Source organism: Rhinopithecus roxellana, chromosome 21, assembly GCF_007565055.1.
Source record: "Rhinopithecus roxellana isolate Shanxi Qingling chromosome 21, ASM756505v1, whole genome shotgun sequence".
In the NCBI taxonomy this organism is placed as follows: domain Eukaryota; kingdom Metazoa; phylum Chordata; class Mammalia; order Primates; family Cercopithecidae; genus Rhinopithecus; species Rhinopithecus roxellana.
Genome location: NC_044569.1, coordinates 79,886,611 through 79,910,362, shown reverse-complemented (window position 1 = coordinate 79,910,362; position 23,752 = coordinate 79,886,611). Strand labels below are relative to the sequence as shown.

The 23,752-nt window shown below is 35.2% G+C and overlaps 1 protein-coding gene across 1 annotated transcript in view; it reads left to right on the top strand.

Moving 5' to 3' along the window:
• The window catches only part of CCDC178 (coiled-coil domain containing 178), a 524,781-nt gene that overhangs the window by 173,031 nt on the left and 327,998 nt on the right, over positions 1-23,752 (top strand). Inside the window, exon 14 of the mRNA XM_030925827.1 lies at positions 12,214-12,397. Within this exon, the coding sequence (XP_030781687.1) occupies positions 12,214-12,397 (184 nt within the window). The remainder of the gene's footprint in view (positions 1-12,213; positions 12,398-23,752) is intronic.

Below are 23,752 nucleotides of genomic sequence, written 5' to 3'. Positions count from 1 at the left end.
CACCCAGGCTGGAGTGCAGTGGCGCGATCTCGGCTCACTACAAGCTCCGCCTCCCGGGTTCACGCCATTCTCCTGCCTCAGCCTCCTGAGTAACTGGGACTACAGGCGCTCGCCACAACGCCGGCTAATTTTTTTTTTTTTTTTTTTTTGTATTTTTAGTAGAGACGGGGTTTCAACGTGTTAGCCAGGATGGTCTCGATCTCCTGACCTCGTGATCCACCCGCCTCAGCCTTCCAAAGTGCTGGGATTACAGGCGTGAGCCACTGCGTCTGGCCTGCACAAGCTTTTTTTACGGTTACAAATCCACCACCTTGTAACTGCTTGCACCTAGGGCCTGTGTCATCGTTTCCCCCATTTTTGGATCCTCAAGGACTAACCTAGTGTTTGCAACATTGTTGTACATTATGTGCTATATAATATTTTCAGTAGAAAATATTCATTTGTAGTATACTATGTGTAACTTGTTACATTGTATGAAATACATAAAATAATATAGAGATTAATAATTTTTATCTTTTAGCACTTTATCTGAGAAATAGCTTCATATATCTTTACTTCATTTAAAATATTTTCAAACAGCAATTTAATAACTTTATAACTATGATTAATGAACTAATATTATAAGTTTATACTTAGGACTAAACATATTTATATTTAAAGAAAACATAGACTTAAAAAGCAAGTGTGTGAGTGTGTTTGTGTGTCCTGAGCACCTACCTGCTTTGTGTCTGACAGTTTGAGCTGCTCATGACAATGTTTAAATTTACATTGTTGTGTAGGAAAATAATAAACATGTTAACTAATGAATATATAATTAAAAATGTAGTCACTGATACTCTTGTGAGGACAATAAAATTGAATAATGTGGTAGACAGTGACAGGCCAGGGCAGAGTTGAGGACTCTGCTTTAGCAAGGATATTCAGTGTCACCTCTCTGAGAAACTAACATTGGAATTGAGACCTGAATGAAGACATGTCAGTTTTAAGCAGGTCTGAGGAAGAGAGTTCCAAGTATAAGAGGAAGCTCTGAGACAGATAAAAATTCCTTGTGCTCTGAAAAGAGAATGGAGGCAGGCGTTGCTAGAAAATTGTATGACAGGGGTAATTCACGGAGACAAATGTTGGTAAGGCAGACAGGACTTGTATACTAAAAGCTTGTAAGTGTGCTAATGATAGTGGTGTATGATTAAAGCATTTTCATAATCTTACATTTTAGGGAGATCACTTGGGCTGCTTAGTGATGGATGGACTTTGGTGCATTTAAGAAGGGAGGTTTTTTTTGGTAATTCAAACAAATTATGATAATTAAGACATATAGATAAATGCTTTTGCAGTATAAATGGTAGGCATTCAGATATATTTTGGAAGGGATGCCTACTCGACCTTTTGGTAGGTGGGATTTAAGACGTGAAGGAAAAACTGGTCAGGCTATTGGCTGAAATAGCAAGAGCTTATTGAGGGTATGAAGAGGATTTGAGGAGAGAAGATATGTCTCCTTAGGCCGTATTAAATTTCAGATTCTTATGAGCTCTTGAAATGGTAATGAGAAGTAACAATTAGATACATTGGTTTACAGCCCAGTGATGAGGAGGATCCCAAAGACAAATTTGGAGTCATAAAATTAAACAATAGGACAGTCTGAGATGTTTAAAAAGAGAGTGTAGGCAGAGAAGCAATGAGAATTTACATTTTGTGCAATATGGACAATGGAGAACATGAAAAGATTTTTGCTACAGAACACTTACAAATGGGGCATGCACGGGGCTCGCATCTTTTAAATGAAGAGCTGGACTTCCAGGCAAGTGAAGGAAATCCTCAGGGGTCAATGCACTGAGAGTAATTGAACAACTGCAGGCTGAATTCCCAGCTGATATTTGGCTGCCCTGAAAATATGGGTGGAAGAATAGCCTTGTTGAACTTGGTAAACAAGGGAATTAAATTTTAGTGGCTTCAAATAATAAGTCATGGGCCATGGATCTGTGCAAGTGAAGGAGCTGAATAAAGTAAGGGCACTTAAATGAATAGAAAAATATCTCCCCGTGAGCAAAGGCCGAGGCAAGAAAGTATCTGTCTACATCTGGGACCTGGGTGAAAGAAAAGCAAGTGAGAACATTCCCAGTCTGGCCTCTTTTCACAATGGCTTGATGTTTTAATCTACACCATCCATGTGTTTTTAGAAGGCCCTAACCGAGGAATAATCATAGAAAAGTTATCCTGCTCTGCTCAAATAGTCTCTGGAGCAATAAACCCTAGACTGAGGCCATACAAGATTCTCGCTGAAAAAGTAAGGCTTTTAAAAGTGAACTTACAGAATTATAAAGCACATAAGGAAAATTCAAACATGAATTGGAATTATCAGAAATAATGAGAAGATTCTGATTTTATCAGCAAAAAATTCAAATAAAGAATTAAATAGAACTCAGATAGTACAATTATGAGATTTATTCTGAGTTTTAAATGGTTAATGGGAACAAAATAAACTAATAGAACACTATCCAAAAAGTGCAGGCAGTTAAAAAAGAATCCCCCACAACTTTTAAAAATTAAAACTGGATTCATTTCTACTGAAGATTCTACTAATTAAATAGTAGAAAGAGCTGGGGGAAATTAATCAGTATACCTAAAAATAGAACCCAGAATATGGCACAGAGAGAAAACAAGAGAAAATCTGGAAGAAATATTCAAGTTATGGAAAATAGAATGAGAAATAAAGGAAAGAATGGGGAAAGCAGTATTCAAAAAGATAATGGCACGTGATCTATAAATTTTAGAACATAGATTTTCAGCTTCAAACAGCACCATAAATCCCACACAACATAAACTCAAGAAATAAAACTTTGATTTATTTAAACCATAGTTTACTCAAATTGGAAGGAGAAATTACAGGTGTGGCATGCCTTTTGTCAAACAAATGTATTCTATAGGGACAGCATCTGCAAATAGTTTTCCTTCCCCTTTAGATTCCAAGGGGTGGATAATACTTTTTGTTCAAGGCCAAGCTGTCCATCTGTGCTGTTGGTCTCAACCTCTTCTGTCCTCTTCAAGACATAGTTTTACTCGTATCACTTCCATTTTTGACATCTTTATTCACTATCTTTTTTCCTTCCTTATCTTTTTAGCCTGTAGACATCATTAATCCTCCTCCAATATAAAATGAAAGTTTTTATTTCATCCTATTTGTACTTTCAGCAAATCACTCAATAGTTCCCTTTTATTCTTATTAAAAATTACACGTAGTTAGCAATATTTGCTAGATTATTAGTAATATTTCCTTCACTATTAATCATTGTTTTGACATAAAGCAGTCTGGCTTCTTAAATCCCATGCTACCAAAATTAATCTTGCTTAAGTGCAAAAAAAGACCTTTCTTCCTGAATCCGTAAGGTTATTTTTCAGTCCTGTGGTAGGCCATTTTTTTCTCTCTTTCTTTCTACATGTTACCCAAGCATTTGTGTCTATGCCCTCTTTGATGCTATCCCTTTTTGAGATTTAGGATGCCATTCTCTTGCTTCCTCCGGTTCTTCCTTTAACTCTGTGAAATGTTCTTTTCAGGAATCCTAGAGCGGCTGATATATCTCTGCTGTCCCTGATTAGTTTAGGGTACTAATCTCAGCCCATTTATACCCTTGCTCCATCTCCTGTCCCAGAAATTTCACCTGGTCCCCTTATTTTAACAAGTACTATACATTTTTTGACTCTTTAATCTCGACATTCTCTAGCTCTACCAACGTTTTAAGTATCTGCTCTCTCCCCTAACTTACACCCTGTTATCCACCAAATTACCTGTTTTGGGCATGGTTCTATAACCCTCTCTCCTAGCTCACTGCCAGCATCTTACTAACTTCTTTAAATATCTCTCCTATGGGTACTTTTCTTTCTCTCTATTTCAATTACCAATAAAATAAACCAGGCCCCTATTGTCTCATGATGGGAACACTATTTTTTTTCAGCAGCTTAAAAACATTTCATAGGTTCCCTACCAGCTATTAGATACGTCCATGCTTCCAGAGTGATAGATTGGACACTATAAACTGTCACCTGCCCAACTTCAGACTCATCTCTTATTATTCCTTCCATGATCTTAGTCTGTTTTATGGTACTATAACAGAATACCTGAAGCTGGGTAATTTATAAAGAAAAGAGGTTTATTCAGTCCATGATTCTGCAGGCTTGGAAGTTTAAGAGCATGACGCCATCCTGGCTAGGTCTTTCGTGCTGCATCAGAACATGCGGAAGAAGGTCAAAGGGGAAGCAAACAGGTACAAAGACACAAAACTTGAGAGGCATCCTGGTTTTATAACAACCCACTGTCATGGGAACTAATTAATTCCCATATGAACTAATCCAATCTCACCAAAGCAAGAGCTCACTATAGCGAGAGCAGCACCAAGCCATTCATAAGGGATTTGCCACCATGATTGAAACTCTTCCTGCTGGGCCCCACCCCGTAACACTGTCACATTGGGGATCAAATGTCAACATGGATTTTAACAGTGACAAACAAACTATTTCTAAACCCTAACCATCCTTATGTTCTAGCCTATTAAAATGCTCATGCATCTGAACTCATATTGTTTCAGCTTCAGTTTGGCCTCCAATATTCTTCTGATAGGTATTTACTTTTTTTTCCTCCTCATTTCACCTGCTCCTCCTCTTCTCTTCCTCTTCTTCTTCAGCATGTTTTTAAATCTGATTAATTGACCCTTCATACAATAGCTCAGACATTAACTATTCCCTGAAGCTCGTCCTCTTGGTAACTCATCTTCCCCTGTCTACAAACCAAAACAGTGTTAAGTGCCTCTTCCATTACTGTACTTTATTATTGCACTGGAATCTTTTTTGTTTCCTTTTCCCTTCATGAGAGTATAAACTTGTTTCCATTTATCTTCATGTATCAGTCACCTAGCGCAGCTGTTGACATATAATCAATGCTCAATAAGTATCCATTTAACTAACTTTCCTTGGTTCCATACTTCCCTTTTAGCACTTTTCACACTATGTACAGTTACTGCCGGTTTGCATATTTGTTGCTTCCTGTCTGGCCTGAGCTGCTTACTTGCGTTCATTGTATGTATCTGTGTGTGTGTGTGTGTGTGTTTCTCAATAGGTGTTGAACAAATGACATAATGAATGAATGATAGCTAAATATAAGTTTATCCTTAGTTCTTCCTTTGCTTCAGTATCTCTGTCCTCCTATTCTCTGTGCTATATATTCTGATGTCAGATCCACTTGTGTCTCTTTCCGTTCCAAAGCAAGACTAACGATTATTTTTCTTATGTTTTTTCCCTCTCCTTGTGTGTCATCTCACTAAAGCAGAGAACACTATAAAGAATCATGCAGTCTTTATATACTATTTTAATTAACAAAAAACTGTTTATTGAATCATTTGTGTTACTCAGTGCAGGTAAGCAGTATGTATATATTACCCTCAATTTATTTAATCTAGATTACAACTTTGATGATAGGTATTATTAAATTAATCTTACAGATGATAAGGAAATTGAGTATGAAACCTTCCTTCCCGATTACATAAGAAACAATCAGGATTTGAATACAGGTCTACTTAACTCCAAAATTTATGTTCTTTCCACTTAGCAACACAGCCTCTTCTCTTCTGTTAGTTAAGTCTTGATTCCTATTTCTGACATGTTACAGAAGATTTTGGACACAAAACCTACTTCAAAAAAAACAAAAGCTTATGGTTTAACTTAATTCTCCATCTCTACGTTTGACTATATCCATTGTTTATCTCCGAAAACTCTGTTAGTCTTACTCTCTCCTTGATTTATTATCTTTTTTAACTCTACCATTTATCTGAATCACCCTCCCCTTAGTGCCAGTTTCTCTTTTTCCATAAGTCCAAACATAATTTAATGGTTAAAAAGCAAATCACTGATTTCATAAGTCTAGTGAATATCCCTATGAAACATCCTCAAATTGGAACTGTTATATACACTAAAATTCCACTAGAAAACTATCTCAACATAAAACTATCCAAGACTGTTACACTATTTAAATAAATTACATAATTACTGCAATATATGATATACTGTTCATATATAGTTTACCTTCAGAATGCCAACATTAAAGCACAGATGCCATATTTGTTAAGAGACTTTGTTCAGTTATCCTATACATACAAATATTTGCTAGACCTTTTTGTAACAACGATGATATGATTATTTACCTTGCAGAAGCAGTTTATAATTTGATAATTTTGTCTTTCAAACAAATGAGCATCCATTAGAAATAGACCCTTTACATTTGGGACATTTGACTTGAGCAAACAATTTTACTTGATTACTTATTCACATGATAGGCAGGCTTCAAAAACCTAAGTCAAGGAAAATGAGCTTGTTAAAAATGATTTGAAATTGATTAACTTAGATTTATTTTGCTTGAAATTAACTGTGTGGTATGAATTTCTATATAGTCATTTTCTTACATTCAAGCTCTGTAAAATATTCTAAATATCTATTTGTAGTGTTCAACTGTATCTCAAGCAAGACAATACCATTGTAATTGCAGTGAGCCAAAGATGGGGTTGGTAATTGAAGGAAATGAGCAAAAAAGCTATTGAACAATGTAGAGATATATTGGCATATTTTATGAAGTTTGTTTTTTAAGAAGTAACAGTGTGGTGATTTATTTGTAGAGATAGCAATTTGAATATTACTGAAGTTGTTAAATAGCCTGGAATACCTAGAATGAATCCAGAGTACTGTGTTTTTCATACCCATTTAGCTATGTCTTACCAGCCTATTAATTTGAGTTGCTTCACAGAATTGTCAAATACTTCTTTTTCCAGCATTGCACAACAAACTTTTGAATCAATGTTTTAAATGATTTTACTTTTGTTTTTGTTTTTTATTTTTTTAGACATTAAAAGAGAAAAGTATACAAATCATGCATTAAAATGATATATATATATATCATCTAAAATCAACTACTTACCCACGTTAGCCCATTTAAAACTTTTTTTCCGAGAGTTAAATACTAAAAATAAATTATACTTTCTATTCCTACTTTCTCCCTCTGCAGAGGCATTGAAATATGAATTTGGGTGATACAGTCCATGAAAGAACCTAGACTTTCAATCTATTCGCTTTCTCATTTTCAACAGTCTTTTCTCCCATCCTACACCAACTACCTTCTCTTATAGTTTTACTCAGTTTTTGTCATTTCCAAAAATTGAGTTACTTCATGGTCTCAATTTTAAGTATCCACCCGCAGATAACCAACACCTCTTTTTCTAGCTTAATCTACTAGCACCCCCACTCCAACAAATATTTGACCCTATGATGACCAATCTGTCATCCTTACTACATTTATATATCCCACCTTATTGTCCTTCTTTCCAAACCTAGTTACTTTGGATCAAAATAAGCACATATTTAAATAACATTCAAGACTGTTTTTATGACTTGAAAAGCCCTGTACCTAACTAAACCAGCAGTTTTCTTCATTGAACTTTTCCTAGCAGCTGAATGTGGCTAAAATAAAGCACAAGTGTGCTAAATAGCCTCACGGGGTGGATCTGGGTTTGGTGGGCCCTAGAAGTTACAGTATATGGGGGCAGTAGATAAAAGAAAACAGTGTTATGAATACAAAATGCCCAGTCACTTGAATACCACTTGACAGAGGAGACCTTATATTAGAAAGAGAGAATGATCTTCATCAACTTTGATTAAAATACCTTGTTTCTACAAACTTTATAAAACGATATCACCATGTGAAAACACTGCTAGGGAGACACTCAAAGGACTTTGTAAGGGGCTGGGGCCAATTAGAGGCCCTCATGTTTAAGCTTCATTAGCAGCAGAATAAATTTACTTCTGAATAGAACTTAAATTCTGTGACTATAAATCTCAAGTGATGTTCAGCATGACCAAGAAATTTCTAGACAATTCCACTTTTCTCATGACCATTTTGTATCTTCTCCCTCTCTTCAATCCTAATACCCATATTACCCTCATTTTAAACTAATCATCCTCTTCATAGGGAGTGTGGCTATAATGAATGAGAGTTATCTCAATCTCTTACCAGCTTACTGGTGCACAATACGAGTATCTCGTTTTTCCCATGAATCATTATTCATCGTTAGCAGCACATGAGCTTTGCATAATATTGTTCGTTATATAAAGTATGAAAACACAAAATAAACCTTAGTCCTGTAACTCATCTCTGTCTTTCTATATTTTTTGTAGCAATACTTTAAAAAATAAACACATCTATTTCTATGAACTCACAGTTAATTCTCTATTGAATCCACTCCACCAGGCTTTTCTCAGGGTCATATTCTGAATCCAATGTCAATTTTTCTCCTTAATTTGAAGGTTTTTTTTTTTTTATTGTTTTCTTATTTAGTTTTGCTTGGTAGGACATCTGATGACATTTTGAATATAATTTCTTTGTAAATAATTTGTCTTTTCTCTCTGGGAACTTCAGAATTTTCTCTTCTTATTTAAGAGTTCTGAAATTTCACAGTTTTGTTTGTAGCTATGTGTGTGTGTAATTTTTTCAGCTTAGCACTAAGTAAGACTTTTCAATTTGATGATCCTTGTTGGGTTTTGGTACTGAAATTTTTCAGGTATAGTTTTGCTATATACAGCTGCTACCTATCTATCCTATTTCCTGTCCTGTGATGTACTGATAGGAGTCTGATAGTTGATTTGTGAATTGCTTCTTACAATTCTGCATTTTTTTTTTACATATTTTGAGAATATATAGTCAGAGGCATTGAAGTAAATAAATATTTCATTTCTTGTTGAATTGTTTTATTATCTACTTTTACCTTGTTTCTTATTCATGATTTTCTTATTAAATTACATTTTGTGATATTACTGTTGCTGCACTAATGTTTATTTTCAGATTTTTGAGTGGTGTAGTCCCCAGTCTTTATTTTTTAGGCAGCAGTGAATCTTATTTTTTAAACATAATCTGATGATATTAGTAGGTGTACTTTAGACATGTGTATTATGATAAGCCTAATTAGTGACGCTAGTTTTAAAACATGTTTAGCTAATTATAGACATTTTAAATAAATCTGGAATTATTTAGTTTTTCTATTATCCTCCTGAGCACTACACATATTTTTGCAAAAAATAAATTACTATTGAACATCTTTACACTTGTCCTATTTTTAAAATCGTTATCTGGTGCCTTTGTTTCACTTTTAAATAATAATTTTTCACAATCAATACATGTATTTGCTGACATTTCTCATTCATTTTTGTCTTTATGTCTTCTTGTTTATCCTTTTCGTTCACTTTCCAGTGGCTAAAATGATTCTTTAATAGTTATTTTAATAAAGGCTTTCAGGTAAATTTTCTTAAGCTACGCCAATTTAGCTCATCAATCTTGAATAATAATTTGGCAATGTATGGAACTATAGCTTCACATTTAATTTTGCTTATATTTGAAGATAATAATTTTCTTTTGGCATTTATTACATCACTTTGTATGTCCTTAATAAATATCTTTAATATTCTACTGTTTTATCACAATATCTTTAGCTATAGATTTTTTATTTTTATAATGTTTAGTAGTCACAACTAATTTTGTCATCTGGTCTGTGGTCCTATTTTTTTCTCAAGTCTAGAAATTTCTCTCATTTTTAAACTAATCTTCTTCATAGGGAGTATAGAAAATTTCTGTAGTCTTTATACAACATATCTTATTATTGTTCCTTTTGTGAATCAAGGGGAATGTCGCTTAACACATACTCAAACACACCACACATTCATCCCACTCCACGTAATGCATGGACTGTTTTTTCCACAAAACAAATACATGTATAAACATGCACACATAAATAAACATACATACACAAAGATTAACACACATATACACATATGTACAAGTAAACACAAAAAGTATATATACACAAACACAAATATGCATGTGTACACAAACGTAAGTACACATAGACTCAAAAGTATACACATACTATGTATAGACACAAACATGCCACACCTATATATTGTGTGTGGTTGCAAGCAGACATACACACCCCTCCGCATTTTTTGTGCTGCCTTTTGAGTGAATACCTTGGTACTTCATTCCTGCCTATTAATCCAAAACTCTCTTTGACTCTTCTCAGTTTGGAGTTTTTTGGTTCTATTTCAAAACTATTTTAATTATTTCTGTCCATATTTCTTTTCATTATTCCTTATAACTTATTGTCTTCCCCATCTACCTATTTTTGTCTAATTTCTGCTGTGTGTCAAAATTTCTTTTCCTTTTACAAAATTAATGATTCCTTTACTTAGATATTTGAGCATTTTAAATATACTTATTTTAAGTTCTTTGTCAGAATGTTTCATAAAATCAATATCACCTAAAGTGGGTTGGGTTCACACTCTGATTGCTAGGTCTTTGGAAACAAGATATTTCTTCATATGTTTTGGTGTCTTTTTTGAGGCCTCCCATTCTAAATAAGCAGGTCTCTTTTCTCTCTCTTTGTCTCTCTCTCTCTCTCTCTCTCTCTCGCTCTCTCTCTCTCTCTCTCTCTCTCTCTCACACACACACACACACACACACACATGTAACACACTCACATACATACACATACACCCCTCTCTTTCTGTCATACACACACATCTTCTTGTTTATCTCTTTCCCATTGAAATTATGTCATTGCTTCTACCTCACCCTACTTGGTCCCAATTCACCAATCTTTAAATTCTTCCATTTATGGTCATCTTTTCTGATTCCTAGTGATCATACAAAGATGATACTGGGGATAACATTATTGCAGTTACTGATTCAATAGGCAACTTGGTTGAGTTATTGCTCTCAGGATCTGTTCTCCTCAATGCCTTTGCTCCTTGTTCTCTATGTATCTTTAGCCCCAGTCAGTGAATGAGCCTTCCACATCAAGCACAGCTCATGCAAAGCCCTTCCATGAGTCAGTGAACCTCACACTTGTCACTTATCTGGTGCAACACCTTCAGCTTGTTTTATGCTGCTTCTCCTCTATTCATGCTTTGATTTTCGACTCCATTTCTATTCTACAGAGATGGTTACCTTTGTTGTGAGCTTAGCTATGTCTCCTGCTTGCCTGAATGTATGTTTATTCTTATTTCTACATCATTCTTTCATCCTATTTTGGAATAGGTGAAAATGAAGGATCAGTGCAGCTCATCATCAGCTGATTTGGCCACACTAATTCAATCTTCTCTGTGTTCTGTGAAGTGAAAGCTAATCATGTGTATTCACCCCAACCTCTTGAATAGTGCTACTTGAATGAAGTGTGGTCTGCAACCAAGTGTCATCAACCTGGGAGCTATTCTCAGACCCATCCAACATCTACTGAACCACATTCTGAGAGTGAAGCCTAGGAATCTGTGACTTTCAAGGCTCTCCCTGTGATTTTTACATATATACAAGCTTTAGATACTGCTCCAGTTAATACCTGTAGTTTGCTTTCTGGTTGCATTTTAGAATCACATGGGGGTGCTTAAAAATAGTGACGCTGGAGCTTTACCCCAGATTGATTGTATATTATTATAAGCCTAGTAATCCATCCAGAATTTTTGGAAGCACAAAGTTTTATTAAATGCTTTGCAGGTTCTTATAATGTGGAGTTAGTGTTGAGAACCATTGCTTTATTCAAGTAGTTCTCAACAGGGATGATTTTTTACCTTCAGGAGATTTTTGGCAGTAACTGGAGACATTTTTGGCTGCTACAACTGAGACAGTGCTGCTGGCATCTAGTAGGAGATGCTGCAAAATATCTTACAACGCACAGGACATCCCCCCTACAAAAATAATTGTGCCACCACAAATGTCAATTATATTGAAGTTGAGAAAGTTTGCTGTCTTATATGCTTTGGTTTTTGTTTAGGCTTTTCCATTGAACATATTCTCCAGTAAAACACCTTTATGGAAGTCACAAATTGAAATGGAAAGGAGTATAAAAGGGATTTTGAATGTTCAAAAAACCAAGCACCTGGATTCCCCAAGCTATTCTTATTGATGCTCTTATGCTTCTGAAATTGGAAACAGCCTGACAATTAGGGGTAACCATCAGAAGCAGCAGAATAAATGGAGTCCTAGGACACCTGTTCCGTCTTCAAGTTTTAGCTATTTATCCCGCAATTTTGTATTTTTGACAACATAAAATATGATCTTATTCCTTTTTGCTGTTATTAAATATGTTTGTCTCACTATATACTCAATAATCATTAATTTTTTGCTTTATTTTACAGTATAAGGAAAAAATCACAATATGAATCTGAAATAAAATCTTTGACAATGATGAAGTTAAAGAATGAGAAACATCTCAAGAGCATCTATAGGGAGGCTTATCGCATTGGTACTGTTTTCCACCTAACCAAACACAAGACAGATGAAATGGAAGATAAAATAGCAGAAGTGAGAAGAAAGTTCAAGGTTGTATATCTTTGTGTTCCTCTTACTCATGATGAAAAAAGAGTAATTTACCTGAATTGTATTGATTTAATCTTGATAATTAGATTTTAATTTAAGGGTTAATAGTCCTTTCAAAAACTCACTTCTTATAAATGAGAAGAAAACCACCTCTCTCCAAAGGCTCAGCTTGAATAGAAGAGAATGAGGGCTCAATGTAGTTAATCCACAATTGTTTCCACTTTCTGCTATTATCAACCATAAACTACTTGGAGCACCAGGAGTGTGGTGCTCAGTTCAGCTTTATTGTATGTATCTAACACATAATAATGTCTGCCTATAGTAGGAAGAAGGGATTCTGAGAGGTGTTTGTCTACCTTATGTAATGTGAGAATAGAAAGTACTTCTAGTAGGCCTATGAGTTGTTGAATTCTCGAGTACCTGGAAATTTGTAGGCTACATTATTCTGCAGGAATAATTGCTCACATGCTTCAAACCCACTCCTAAGTGAGAGATGTATTGGATAACAGCTCTCTGCCATTTGTGGTAGAGGCTTTGTATTAGTCCGTTCTCACGCTGCTGTGAAGAAATACCTGAGACTTAGTAATTTATAAGGAAAAGAGGTTTAATTGACTCAGTTCTGCATGGCTGGGGAGGCCTCAGGAAACTTACAATTATGGCAGAAGGCACCTCTTCACAGGGTGGCAGGAATGAGAATGAGAGCCAAGCAAATGGGGAATCCCCTTATAAAACCATCAAATCACGTGAGAACTTACTCACTATCATGAGAATAGCACGGGGGAACTGCCCCATGATTCCATTATCTACACCTGGTCCCACCCTTGACATGTGGGGATTATTACAATTCAAGGTGTGATTTGGGTATGGATACAAAGCCAAACCATATCCGACTTGCAAAGTCCACCCCACTTTACTGCACCTGCAGGACCACTTCAACAGGCTGATTTCATCCATCTCAGACACATACATGTCTCCTGTCTTTGCCATTTTCTTATTAAAGACTTATAAGCAAAAAAAAAAAAAAAAAAAAAAAAAAAAAAAAAAAAACCTGGAAAATATACAGTCTGTACACCATTTCCAACATCTGTTGCTAGCATTATGATCAATGAATACTTTCCTTTGTGATATCTCAATTTAAGTTGTGTAAATGTTTCTGTACTGAAAGATTGGGGTGTTTTTCCCACACTGAATCCAGCTGTTCAGTTGACCTACGTCTTTCCTAATGGGTGTTGAATGGGTTAATCTTATCTTCTATGATATAAGTTAGTAAGCAAAGTAAACATGCATAGAAAAAATTAAAATGCAAGGCATACGATTCTATGGTTTAGCATATACAATAGTATTGTAGATGTTTATAATTTTTTAAATAATATCAATATATTTCTATATAGTGGTCAGTTAATTTTTTTCTTTGAGGATATCAATAAAGATACCATCATCCACTTACTTGGCCATTTAACCATTTATTTTAATTTTTCTAATTGACTCAAAATCTTTGTCATCTTTCACATATTTTCCCCATGGCTGTCACAAACTACATTTAATTCTTCAAACATATTGCTTCATTTATCTGAGGTACTCACTTATGAAAGAGATGTTGTACTGGATTATTTATTTTTCTAATTTTTTTGATACCATAAAATGGAACTTATAGATTCAATGCAAGTTTGATGTGACTCTACTGTAATTGCTTTGCCAACCCAAAATACAGTGCCTCCTTTTTTGTTATTTTTAATTTTATTTTTAAAATTGACATATAATAATTGTAGATATTTATTGGGTACATAGTGATATTGCCATACGTGTAGAATATAGTGATCAGATTAGGGTAATTAACATATCCATCATCTCAAACATTGATCATTTCTTTGTGTTAGAAATATTCAATATCATCTTTGTAGCTATTTGAAAATGTATATTATTCTTAACCATAGTGATCCTACAGTGGTATGGAACACAAGAACTTTTTCCTTCTATCTAGCCATCATTTAGTATCCTTTAAAAAATCTCTGTCTCCTACTTCTTCCAACCCACCCCACTTTTCAGTATTTTCCATTCTACTTTTTACTTTTGTGAGGTCAATTGTGGGTAGTTTTCACATATGAATGAGATTATGTAGTATTTAACTTTCTATTCCTGAGTTACTTCACTTAACATAATGTCCTCCAGTTTCATCCGTGTTTCTGAAAATAACAGGATTTCATTCTTTCTTATGGCTGAATAATATTCTATTGTGTATATATACCGCTTTTTGTTATCCATTTATCTGTTGTTGAACACCTAATTTGATTCCGTATCTTGGCTATTGTGAATAGTGCCACAATAAAACAGGGGGATACAGATGTCTCTTCAATATATGAATTTCCGTTGGATAAACAATAGTGGGATTGCAGGATGATACAGTACTCCTATTTGTAGTTTTTTGAGGAACCTCTGTCCTGCTGTCCATAGTGTCTGTACTGATTTTAATTCCTACCAACAGTATACGAATTCTCGTTTTTCCACATCTCACCAGCATTTGTTATTTTTTCATATTTTTATACTACCCATCCTAGCTGGAGTTTGATGATACAGTTGTGGTTTTGATTTGCATTTCTCTGGTAATTAGTAATGTTGAACTTTTTTTCTTGCATTTGTTAGTAATTTGTATGTTATTTGTATGTTTTTTTTTTTTTTGAAAAATATCTCTTCAGATCATTTGCCCAGTTTAAATCAGATTTTTTTTTTTTTTTTTTTTTGCTGTTGAGATGTTTGAGTTCCTTGTGTATCTGGATATTAATCCCCTGTTGAATGAATAAATTATAAATATTTTCTCTGGTTCTTTAGGTGGTATTTTCACTCTGTTGACTATTCCCTTTGCTGTGCAGAAAGGTTTTAGTTAAATATAATGTAATTTGTTTATTTTTTGTTGCCTGTGCTTTTGAGGTCTTAGGAATAATATATTTTCTTGGGCCAATGTTCTGAAGCATTTATCCTATGTTTTCTCCTAGTAGTTTTGTAGTTTGGGGTCTTACCAATTTGGAACTGATTTTTGTATAGAGGGTCTAGTTTCATTCTTCTGCAGGTGAATATCCAGTTTTCCTAGCACCATTTATTGAAGAAACTGTCCTTTCCCAATGTAGGTTCTTGGTGCCTTTCTCAAAAATCAGTTGGCTGTAGATATATGAATTAATTTCTGGATTTTCTGTTCTGTTTAACTGGTTTATGTGACTGTTTTTTTGCCAGTACCTTGCTATCTTTGAACACAGCTTTGTAGTGAATTTTGAAGTCTGGTAGTATAATGCCTACAGCTTTGATCTTTTTGCTTAGGAATGCTTTGGTAATTTGAAGTCTTTTAGGGTTCCATATACATTTTAAGATTAGTTTTTCTCTTTCTATTAAGAAATAGAATTTTTATAGGAAATTGCATTGAATCTGTAGATTGATTTGAGTAGTATGGTTAACATACTATTTTAACAATATTTTAACAATATTAATTGTTTATCAATTTTTAACAATATTAATTTTAATAATATTAATTTTTCCAATCCATGAGCATTGGATGTTTTTCCATTATGTTTCTATCTACTTCATTTTCTTTTCTCAGTGTTTCATAGATTTCCTTGTAAAAGTATTTCACCTCATTAGTTAAATTTATTCTTAGGTATTTTATTTTTTTGTAGCTATTGTAATTAGGATTGCCATCTCATTTTTTTTCAGCTAGTTCATTGTTCATGTATAAAGATGCTACTGAATTTTCATGTTGACTTTGTATCTCACAACTTTAAGGAATTTATCAGTTCTACAATTTTTTTGATAGAGTCTCTCTCTCTCTACACACACAGACAATCATATAATCTGCAAAGAGGGTCAATTTGATTTTCTTCTTTTCAATTTGGATGCCTTTGTTTATTTTTCTTGCCCAATTGCTGTGACTAGGATTTCTAGTGGTATGTTGAATGAGACTGGTAAGAGTGGGCATGCTTGTCTTGTTCTAGTTCCTAGAGGAAAGACTTTTAGCTTTTCCCCACTCAGTATGATGTTAGTTGTGGGTTTGTCATATATGGACCTTATTGTGTTGGGATATTTTCCTTCTGTACCTAATTTGTTATGAGGTTTTACCATGAAGAGATGGTGAATTTTATCAAATGCTTTTTCTGCATCTATTAAGATAATCATGTCCTTTCCTCTGCTGATGTATGTATCACGTTTATTGATTTACATGTGTTGAACCATACTTTCATTCCTGGATAAATTTCACTTGATTATGGTGTAATACCTTTTTGGTGTGTTGTTGGATTTCAGTTTGCTAGTATTCTGTTTAAGTTTTTGCCTCTATTTTCATACATATTGGCCTGTAGTTTTAATTTTTTGTTTTCCTCATCTGTATTTGATAGTGAGGTTATGCTGGCCTCATAGAATGACCTAGGCAGAATTTTCTCTGCCTTAATTTTGTGGAATAGTTTCAGAAGAAATTATATCAATTCTGCTTTAACGGTTAGTGGAATTCAGCAGTGAAGACATCTAGTCCTGAACTTTTCTCTGTTGGAATACTTTTTAGAACTGATTCAATCTTGTTACTTATTATTGTCCTGCTTACGTTTTCTATTTCTTCTTGGTTCAATATTGGTAGATTGTATGTATCCACTTCCTCTAGGTTTTCAAATTTATTAGCCTATAACTGTTCATTGACGTTTGTAATGATCCTCTTTATTTCTGTTGTATCTATTTTGATGTTTCCATTTTGTTTCTGATTGTATTCATTTATGTCTTCTCTCTTTTTTTTCTTAGTCTAGCTGTTTTTCAATTTTATTTTCTCAAAACATCAACTTTTTATTCCATTGATTTTTTGTACTGTATTTTTAGTCTCAATTTCATTTATTTCTGCTTTCATCTTCATTATTTATTTCCTTCTAACTTTGGGTTTGTTTTGCTCTTGCTGTTTTAGTTTCTTGAGATCATTATGTTTTTATTTCAAATCTTTCTATGTAGTGTATGCATTTAGTGTTATAAATTTGACTGTTAAAACTGCTTTTGCTGTGACCCTTAAATGTTGACATATGTTTCTATTTTTATTTGTTTCAATGAATTTTTTGATTTTATTCTTAACTTCTTCTTTTAACCGTTGGTCTTTCAGAAGCATATTGTTTAAATGTCATGCATTTGTATAGTTTTAATCTTCTGCTTATTATCAATTTCTAGTTTTCTTATAAGTGGTCAGAGAAGATACTTGATATAATTTTAATTTTAATTTTGAAAATGTTTTAAGATTTTTTGTGTCTAAACATATGGTTAATCCTGGAGAATGCTTCATGTGCTAATGAAAAGAATGTATTCTGCAGCTGTTCAGTGAAATGTTCTCTAAATACTGAAATAGCTCTAAACATTCTCTAAATATCCGTTAGGTCCATTTGGTCAATGGTGCTATTTAGATCCCATGTTTCTTTGTTGGGTTTTTGTCTAGGTGGTCTGTCCAGTGCTGAGAGTGGGGTGTTAACATCCACAACTATTAATGTATTAGATCAATCTCTCTTTAGATCTAATAATAGTTGCTTTATGTATCTGGGTGCTCTGGCAGGTATATATATATATATGTGTGTGTGTGTGTGTGTGTATGTGTTTACAAATTTTCTCTTACTGAATTAATTTCCTTTGTCTCTTTTTACAGTTTTTCATTTGAAGTCTGATTTGTCTGATATAAGTACAGCTGTTCTTACTCGCTTTTGGTTTCTGTTTGTGTGAAATCTTTTTTTTTTTTTTTTTTTTTTTTAATCACGTCACTTTCAGTCTATGTGTCATTACGGGTTAATGAAGTGAGTTTCCTGTAGGCAGCATATAGTTGGGACTTTTTTAGTCAATTCAATTGGTCTATATCTTTTAAATGAGGAACTTAATTTGTTTATTTTCAAGGTTATTATTGATAAATGAGGACTTAAACCTGTCATGTCAGTGATTGTTTTCTGGTTTTTTATATGTCCTTTGTTCCTTACTTCATCTCTTACTGTTTATTTTTGTGAATGGGTGGTTTTCTGTAGTAATAAGGTTTGACTCTTTTCTCTTTCTCCTATGTATATTGGCTCTGCCAGTGAGTTTTATAGTTTTGCATGTTTTCCTGATAGTTACTGTTTTTTCACCACCAGATGAAAAACCTATTGGGCATTTCTTTTAAGGCCTCTCTAGTGGTGATGAATTTCCTCAAGTTTTCCTTTCTGTAGAATACTTTTTCATTTTTGAATGGTAGTTTTGCTGGGTAGAATATTCTTGGCTAGCAGCTTTTTCTTTCAGCCTTTTGAATATACCATCCCATTATCTCCTGATTTGTAAGGTTTCTGCTGGCAAATCCACTGTTAGTCTTATAGCAAATTCTTATATGTGACGATGTTTTCTCTTGCTGTTTTTAAATTTGTTCTTTGACTTTGGACAATGTGACTGTAATGTGCCTAAGACATGACCTGTTTATGTTGAATCTATCTGGCATTCTTTGAGCTTCCTGGATCTAGATGTCCATCTCTCTCTCATAACTTTGGAAGCCTTCACTTATTATTTCATTAAATGTGTTTTCTACATATTTCTATTTTCTTCTTCTGGAATGCCTGTAATACAAACGTATGTTCATTTATGCTGTCTCATTAATGGTGTCATTCTTTTTTTTTTTTTTTTTTTTGAGACGGAGTCTGGCTCTGTCTCCCAGGCTGGAGTACAGTGGCCGGATCTCAGCTCACTGCAAGCTCTGCCTCCCGGGTTTACGCCATTCTCCTGCCTCAGCCTCCCGAGTAGCTGGGACTACAGGCGCCCGCCACCTCGCCTGGCTAGTTTTTTGTATTTTTAGTAGAGACGGGGTTTCACCGTGTTAGCCAGGATGGTCTCGATCTCCTGACCTTGTGATCCGCCCATCTCGGCCTCCCAAAGTGCTGGGATTACAGGCTTGAGCCACCGCGCCCGGCTAATGGTGTCATTCTTTTTATTTTTTTTCCTCTGCCTTGTTATTTCAAAAGACTTGTCTTCAGGTTCATAAATTCTGCCTCCTTCTTGTGCTAGGCTATTATTGAAGCTCTTGATTCTATTTTTTTTATTTCATTTACCAAATTATTTAGCTCTAGTTTTCTGTTTGGTTCTTTTTCAGTAATATCTATATATTTGTTGGATTTCTCATTCAAATCATAAATTGTTCCCTGATTTTATTAAACTATCTTTATTGTCCTGTATCTCTCTGAGTTTCCTTATGATTATTATTTTGAATTCTTTTTCTGGCATTTTGTGTATTTCTTTATTATTGGGATATGTTACTGGATAATTACTGTCTTCCTTTAAAGGTGTCATTTTTCCTTGCTTTTTCATGTTTATTGTTTCCTTATGTTGGTATCTATGCATCTGGTGGGACAATGGCTCTTCCAATCTTATGGAGTACGATATGTAGGGAAACTTACTCATGTTGATGAGTCTTGGGGTATCAGTTTTTTAGAGTTTGTTGTATTTAGTCCCAGGTAGATACAGTAATGTAGTCTCTATGTAGTTTCTTCAGCTGTAATGTCACTATGCTAGTGACATTTGCAAGTGTCTCACTTGCCTAAGCTGAGAGAATTTGTGGTGGTATGACTTTGCTAAGAGTGGACTCACTGGGCTATTTCTCAGACTGGGGATACATGTGTACACATGATGGGTCAGCTAACTTAGGGTCTGGCTCACTGGGGTTGAGGCCACAGGGCTGTTACTCTGCCTGGAAGCATGGGCATGTAGTTCCTCAGCTGCCTTCAGGTGTGTCTTCAGGGCAACCCATGTTTTTTTTTTGTTTTTTTCTCAGGCCTGGGACCAGGCTCACAGCCGCTTGGCCAGCCTGGAGGCATGTCCGCCAGGGGTGGCCTGTGGGACTGTTTCTCATACCCAGCACATGGCCATATGGTTTCCTCGCTGGCCTGGAGTTGTGTTTGCTAGAGGTGGCCCATGGTGTTGTTTCTCAGCCCTAGAACATGGGCATACAGATGCTTGGTTGGTATGGGGGCATTTCAGCCAGGGGAGGCTCATAAGGCTGTTTATCAAGTCTCAGACATGGGCACAAAGCTGATCAGCTGGCCTGGCAGCATGTTTTCTGTGGAAGCCCATGGAGCTGTTTCTCAAGCCTCCGACATGGCTGTATGGTTTCTTGGCTAGCCTAGGGGCAGGCCAGCTGTTTAATGGCTCAGGGACCTTTCCTACTCAGGGGTGGACATGCACCATTTGGCTGGTTCAAGGGTGGGTTCGCCGTGGTTGGGACTCAGATCCTTTCCTAGATGGAAGTGCTGGGGGTGGAGGGGTTGGTTTCCATGATGTGCAGGACCAGAGTCACAGCCAATCCTCAACCCAGGGTCCACACAACTAGGGTTGTAGAGTGTAGCCACTGGGCTTGGAATGAAGATGGAGCACCATTGCTGCAGAGGTGCAGTGGTTACTGGCCTGCAGAGAAGGGTACACTCTAGAGGTGGCTCTGGTATCAAGACAGTGCTGTGCTGGAGCAACTTGGCTCACAGGAGGTGGGTGGGGGTTGGGGGAGTGCGTAAGTTGCTCTTCTAATTTGAAGCAATGCAGCAGTGTAAATTTTCAGCAGCTCGCCAAACTGGGCTCATGACTTATGAGGACTGTGGAATTCTCCTGTAGTAAATACTGTAGGTTCTTCTGTTTACCTTTTTCCAGCAAAGGGAAGTTGCCCCTCGTTTTGGGCCCATCTGATTGAGGCAAGGGAGATGGGGCTGCAGAGGCCAGGTGCCTTCATGCTGCTCTCTTGGACTTCCAATTACCACAGTTGCCTCTCCACTTCCCTGTTCTACTCCAGCATTCTCTCTTTGACACTACATTCAAATCTTCACTATTTATTTGTTGCTTTGGTTCTTTTGGGGGTGCGGATGAACTCCAGGCACTTCTAGTGAGCCATCTTGTTGACGTCACCCTTCCTTTCTCTCTTTATTCATGCAAGATTAAAGAAAGTATTCATCATGTTGTTTCCTTACCTCATGGGAGCTGATTGATCGCTGGAAAGAAGCAACAGAAAGAAACTGATCCACTTGAGAAACCATTCCCAATGGTTAATCACTCCTGCTAATTTCTGAGCCTGAATATATATGGCATTAAAACTTCTATAATATACACATCCATATCTGCTTCAGAGTTCAAAATAAATTCAAAATAAATTTCTAGATTTTCCTTAGATAATTCAGGTTTATAGTAATTCAAGTTTGTAATTTTTGCCTGTGTAATGACCCTATTATCTTTCATGGACTGATTCATGAAAATCTTTAGAACACTCAAAGTCTGAGAATTATGTTTTCCTTTTAAGTAAATTTCTATATTTATTGAGCCTGGCCTGAAATTAATCTTTAATCCATCATCTAGAAATTAATTACAGCAATATCACTTCTAGGGTAACTCCAAAAAATAGCCTTTTGAAACTCTAGAGGTAGAATTTATGAATTATGTTCTCTCAAGTTAATACATCTGTAAAATGCCAGATAAGTTTTAGGCAGTCTTAGAGTAGAAGCAATCCTGAACAAGAAGGATGTCTAGCACTTTCTCTAATTTTTTAACTTACAAATGATTTGTCCCAATTTTTCCATATTTTCAATTCCAATAACTGACCTATTCAGAAAAGAGGTGTTTGGCCAAGTGTCAGGATAAAATTAGCCAATTGGGATAGGGAATAAGTCAATTTAATAGTAATATGTATTCAATTATAGTGTTGATGGAATGAACAGAAAACCATCTAGAACTATCTAAAGAATATGACTTTGCAACCCAAAATTTTGAGAGCTTTCACCAGTTGTTAAGTACTTCCTAGCACTCCAGTTGAAAGCTTCTATGCAACCTGCATAATCTTGAAGGGGTTTTTGCTTGAATATAATGGAAATCTGGTGGAAAAGTGAGAACATCTGGTCACTCTGGTTCCAAGTTAGAATCATAGTGCTAAACCTAAGTGGAAACTTAGTAAAAAGGAAGGAATAAAGTAGACATAAAGAGTTTTCTTCAGGCCTATTTTATGAAAAAACCCTTATACATGCTAACTAATTTAACGTTCACAAAACTGTGCAATTGTTATTAACACATTCATTTTGGGAATAAAGGGGTTTTCCCAAGGTAAGCTTTTAGGTAACTGTGTGGAATTTAAGGACCAGGACATCTCATGCTGGTCTTGGTAGAGTCGTAAGACATTAGACTTACATTCTGACCAACAAAGATTCAGTTAAGCTGAAAGCTTCAAGATAATCATACTGGGCATGGGGGAGGTCATTTTCAATGCTAGAAAAAGACAATGTGTTAAGTTCTTAGAAACTTCCAGTCCACAGTAATCTGGTGCATAACTTTAGAAGTCTATATGACTTGCCTTGAGTGCTTTTTCAGATATTTCAGCTAATCTCAAACTGTTCTTTATGCTCTCAGACCTCCCTTCAACTACTATTTGTTCAACTCTGAGACAAGGTTTCTACTCCAGTCCTTTGAGTAAAATAAAAGTCAGAACCTTCTCAAAAGTTTCTTGGAGGGCATAATTTCTGCTAGTACTTAGAGCATCTTTAGTTCAATCAACAGAACAAAATTTGCTCCAGTAAACTAAAGCTTGATTTAGGCACCATGCAACTTCTATAATAATTCCAGACGAGACTGATAATATTTTTAAGTAGTTATAAATGAACATTCTATTAATTCATTAATTTTTATCCCAAAGGATTTATGCCTTATAGCATGTCAAATCTGGAGCATATTACTCTTGTCCCACATGTAATAGCTTTTATTGAGTTATGAATTGCTATCACAGCCTTGGCTTTTAATGAAGGTTGGTAAAAGTAATAGCCAAGATTGACCATTGTTTCTTGGTTTTTCAAACTAATAAGGGAGTTAGTCATATTGTCAATATGCTCAAAAAAACTTACAAAAGTAATTGACCTTAGATTTCTGAACTAAAAAAAGCTATTTTTTCTTGATAAAATTATATTTCTTTTTAATTAATAATTAAGAGTTCCCTACACTTTCTTATTTCTCTCTGAGTTAAGCAGCTTAGAAGCTCAGTTATTTATGCTGAACATTTCTAGGATAATCACTTCCTTATCTCTCTCTGTTCCATAATTATAACTTTGATCTGGTATTTTTTGCTTGTTTCTTTGGTCTTCATTTACTAAGATTCTTTTCCACTCCATTCATATGCAGAATACTTTGCCAAAATCAAATGAAAAGGAAGCTGCTATCAATCATAATATTGGGAATGTCTAATCTGTATTAGTGGGAAATGGTTGCCAGGAAAAAGGAAAGGAGAATACAAGGAAAACGGAAATAGTGTGAATGTACAGCAGGATTAAAGTCCCACAGTGGCTGCTAGGTAACCCCTTAGTCAAGCATCAGAAAAGTTCATTTTTCCTGACA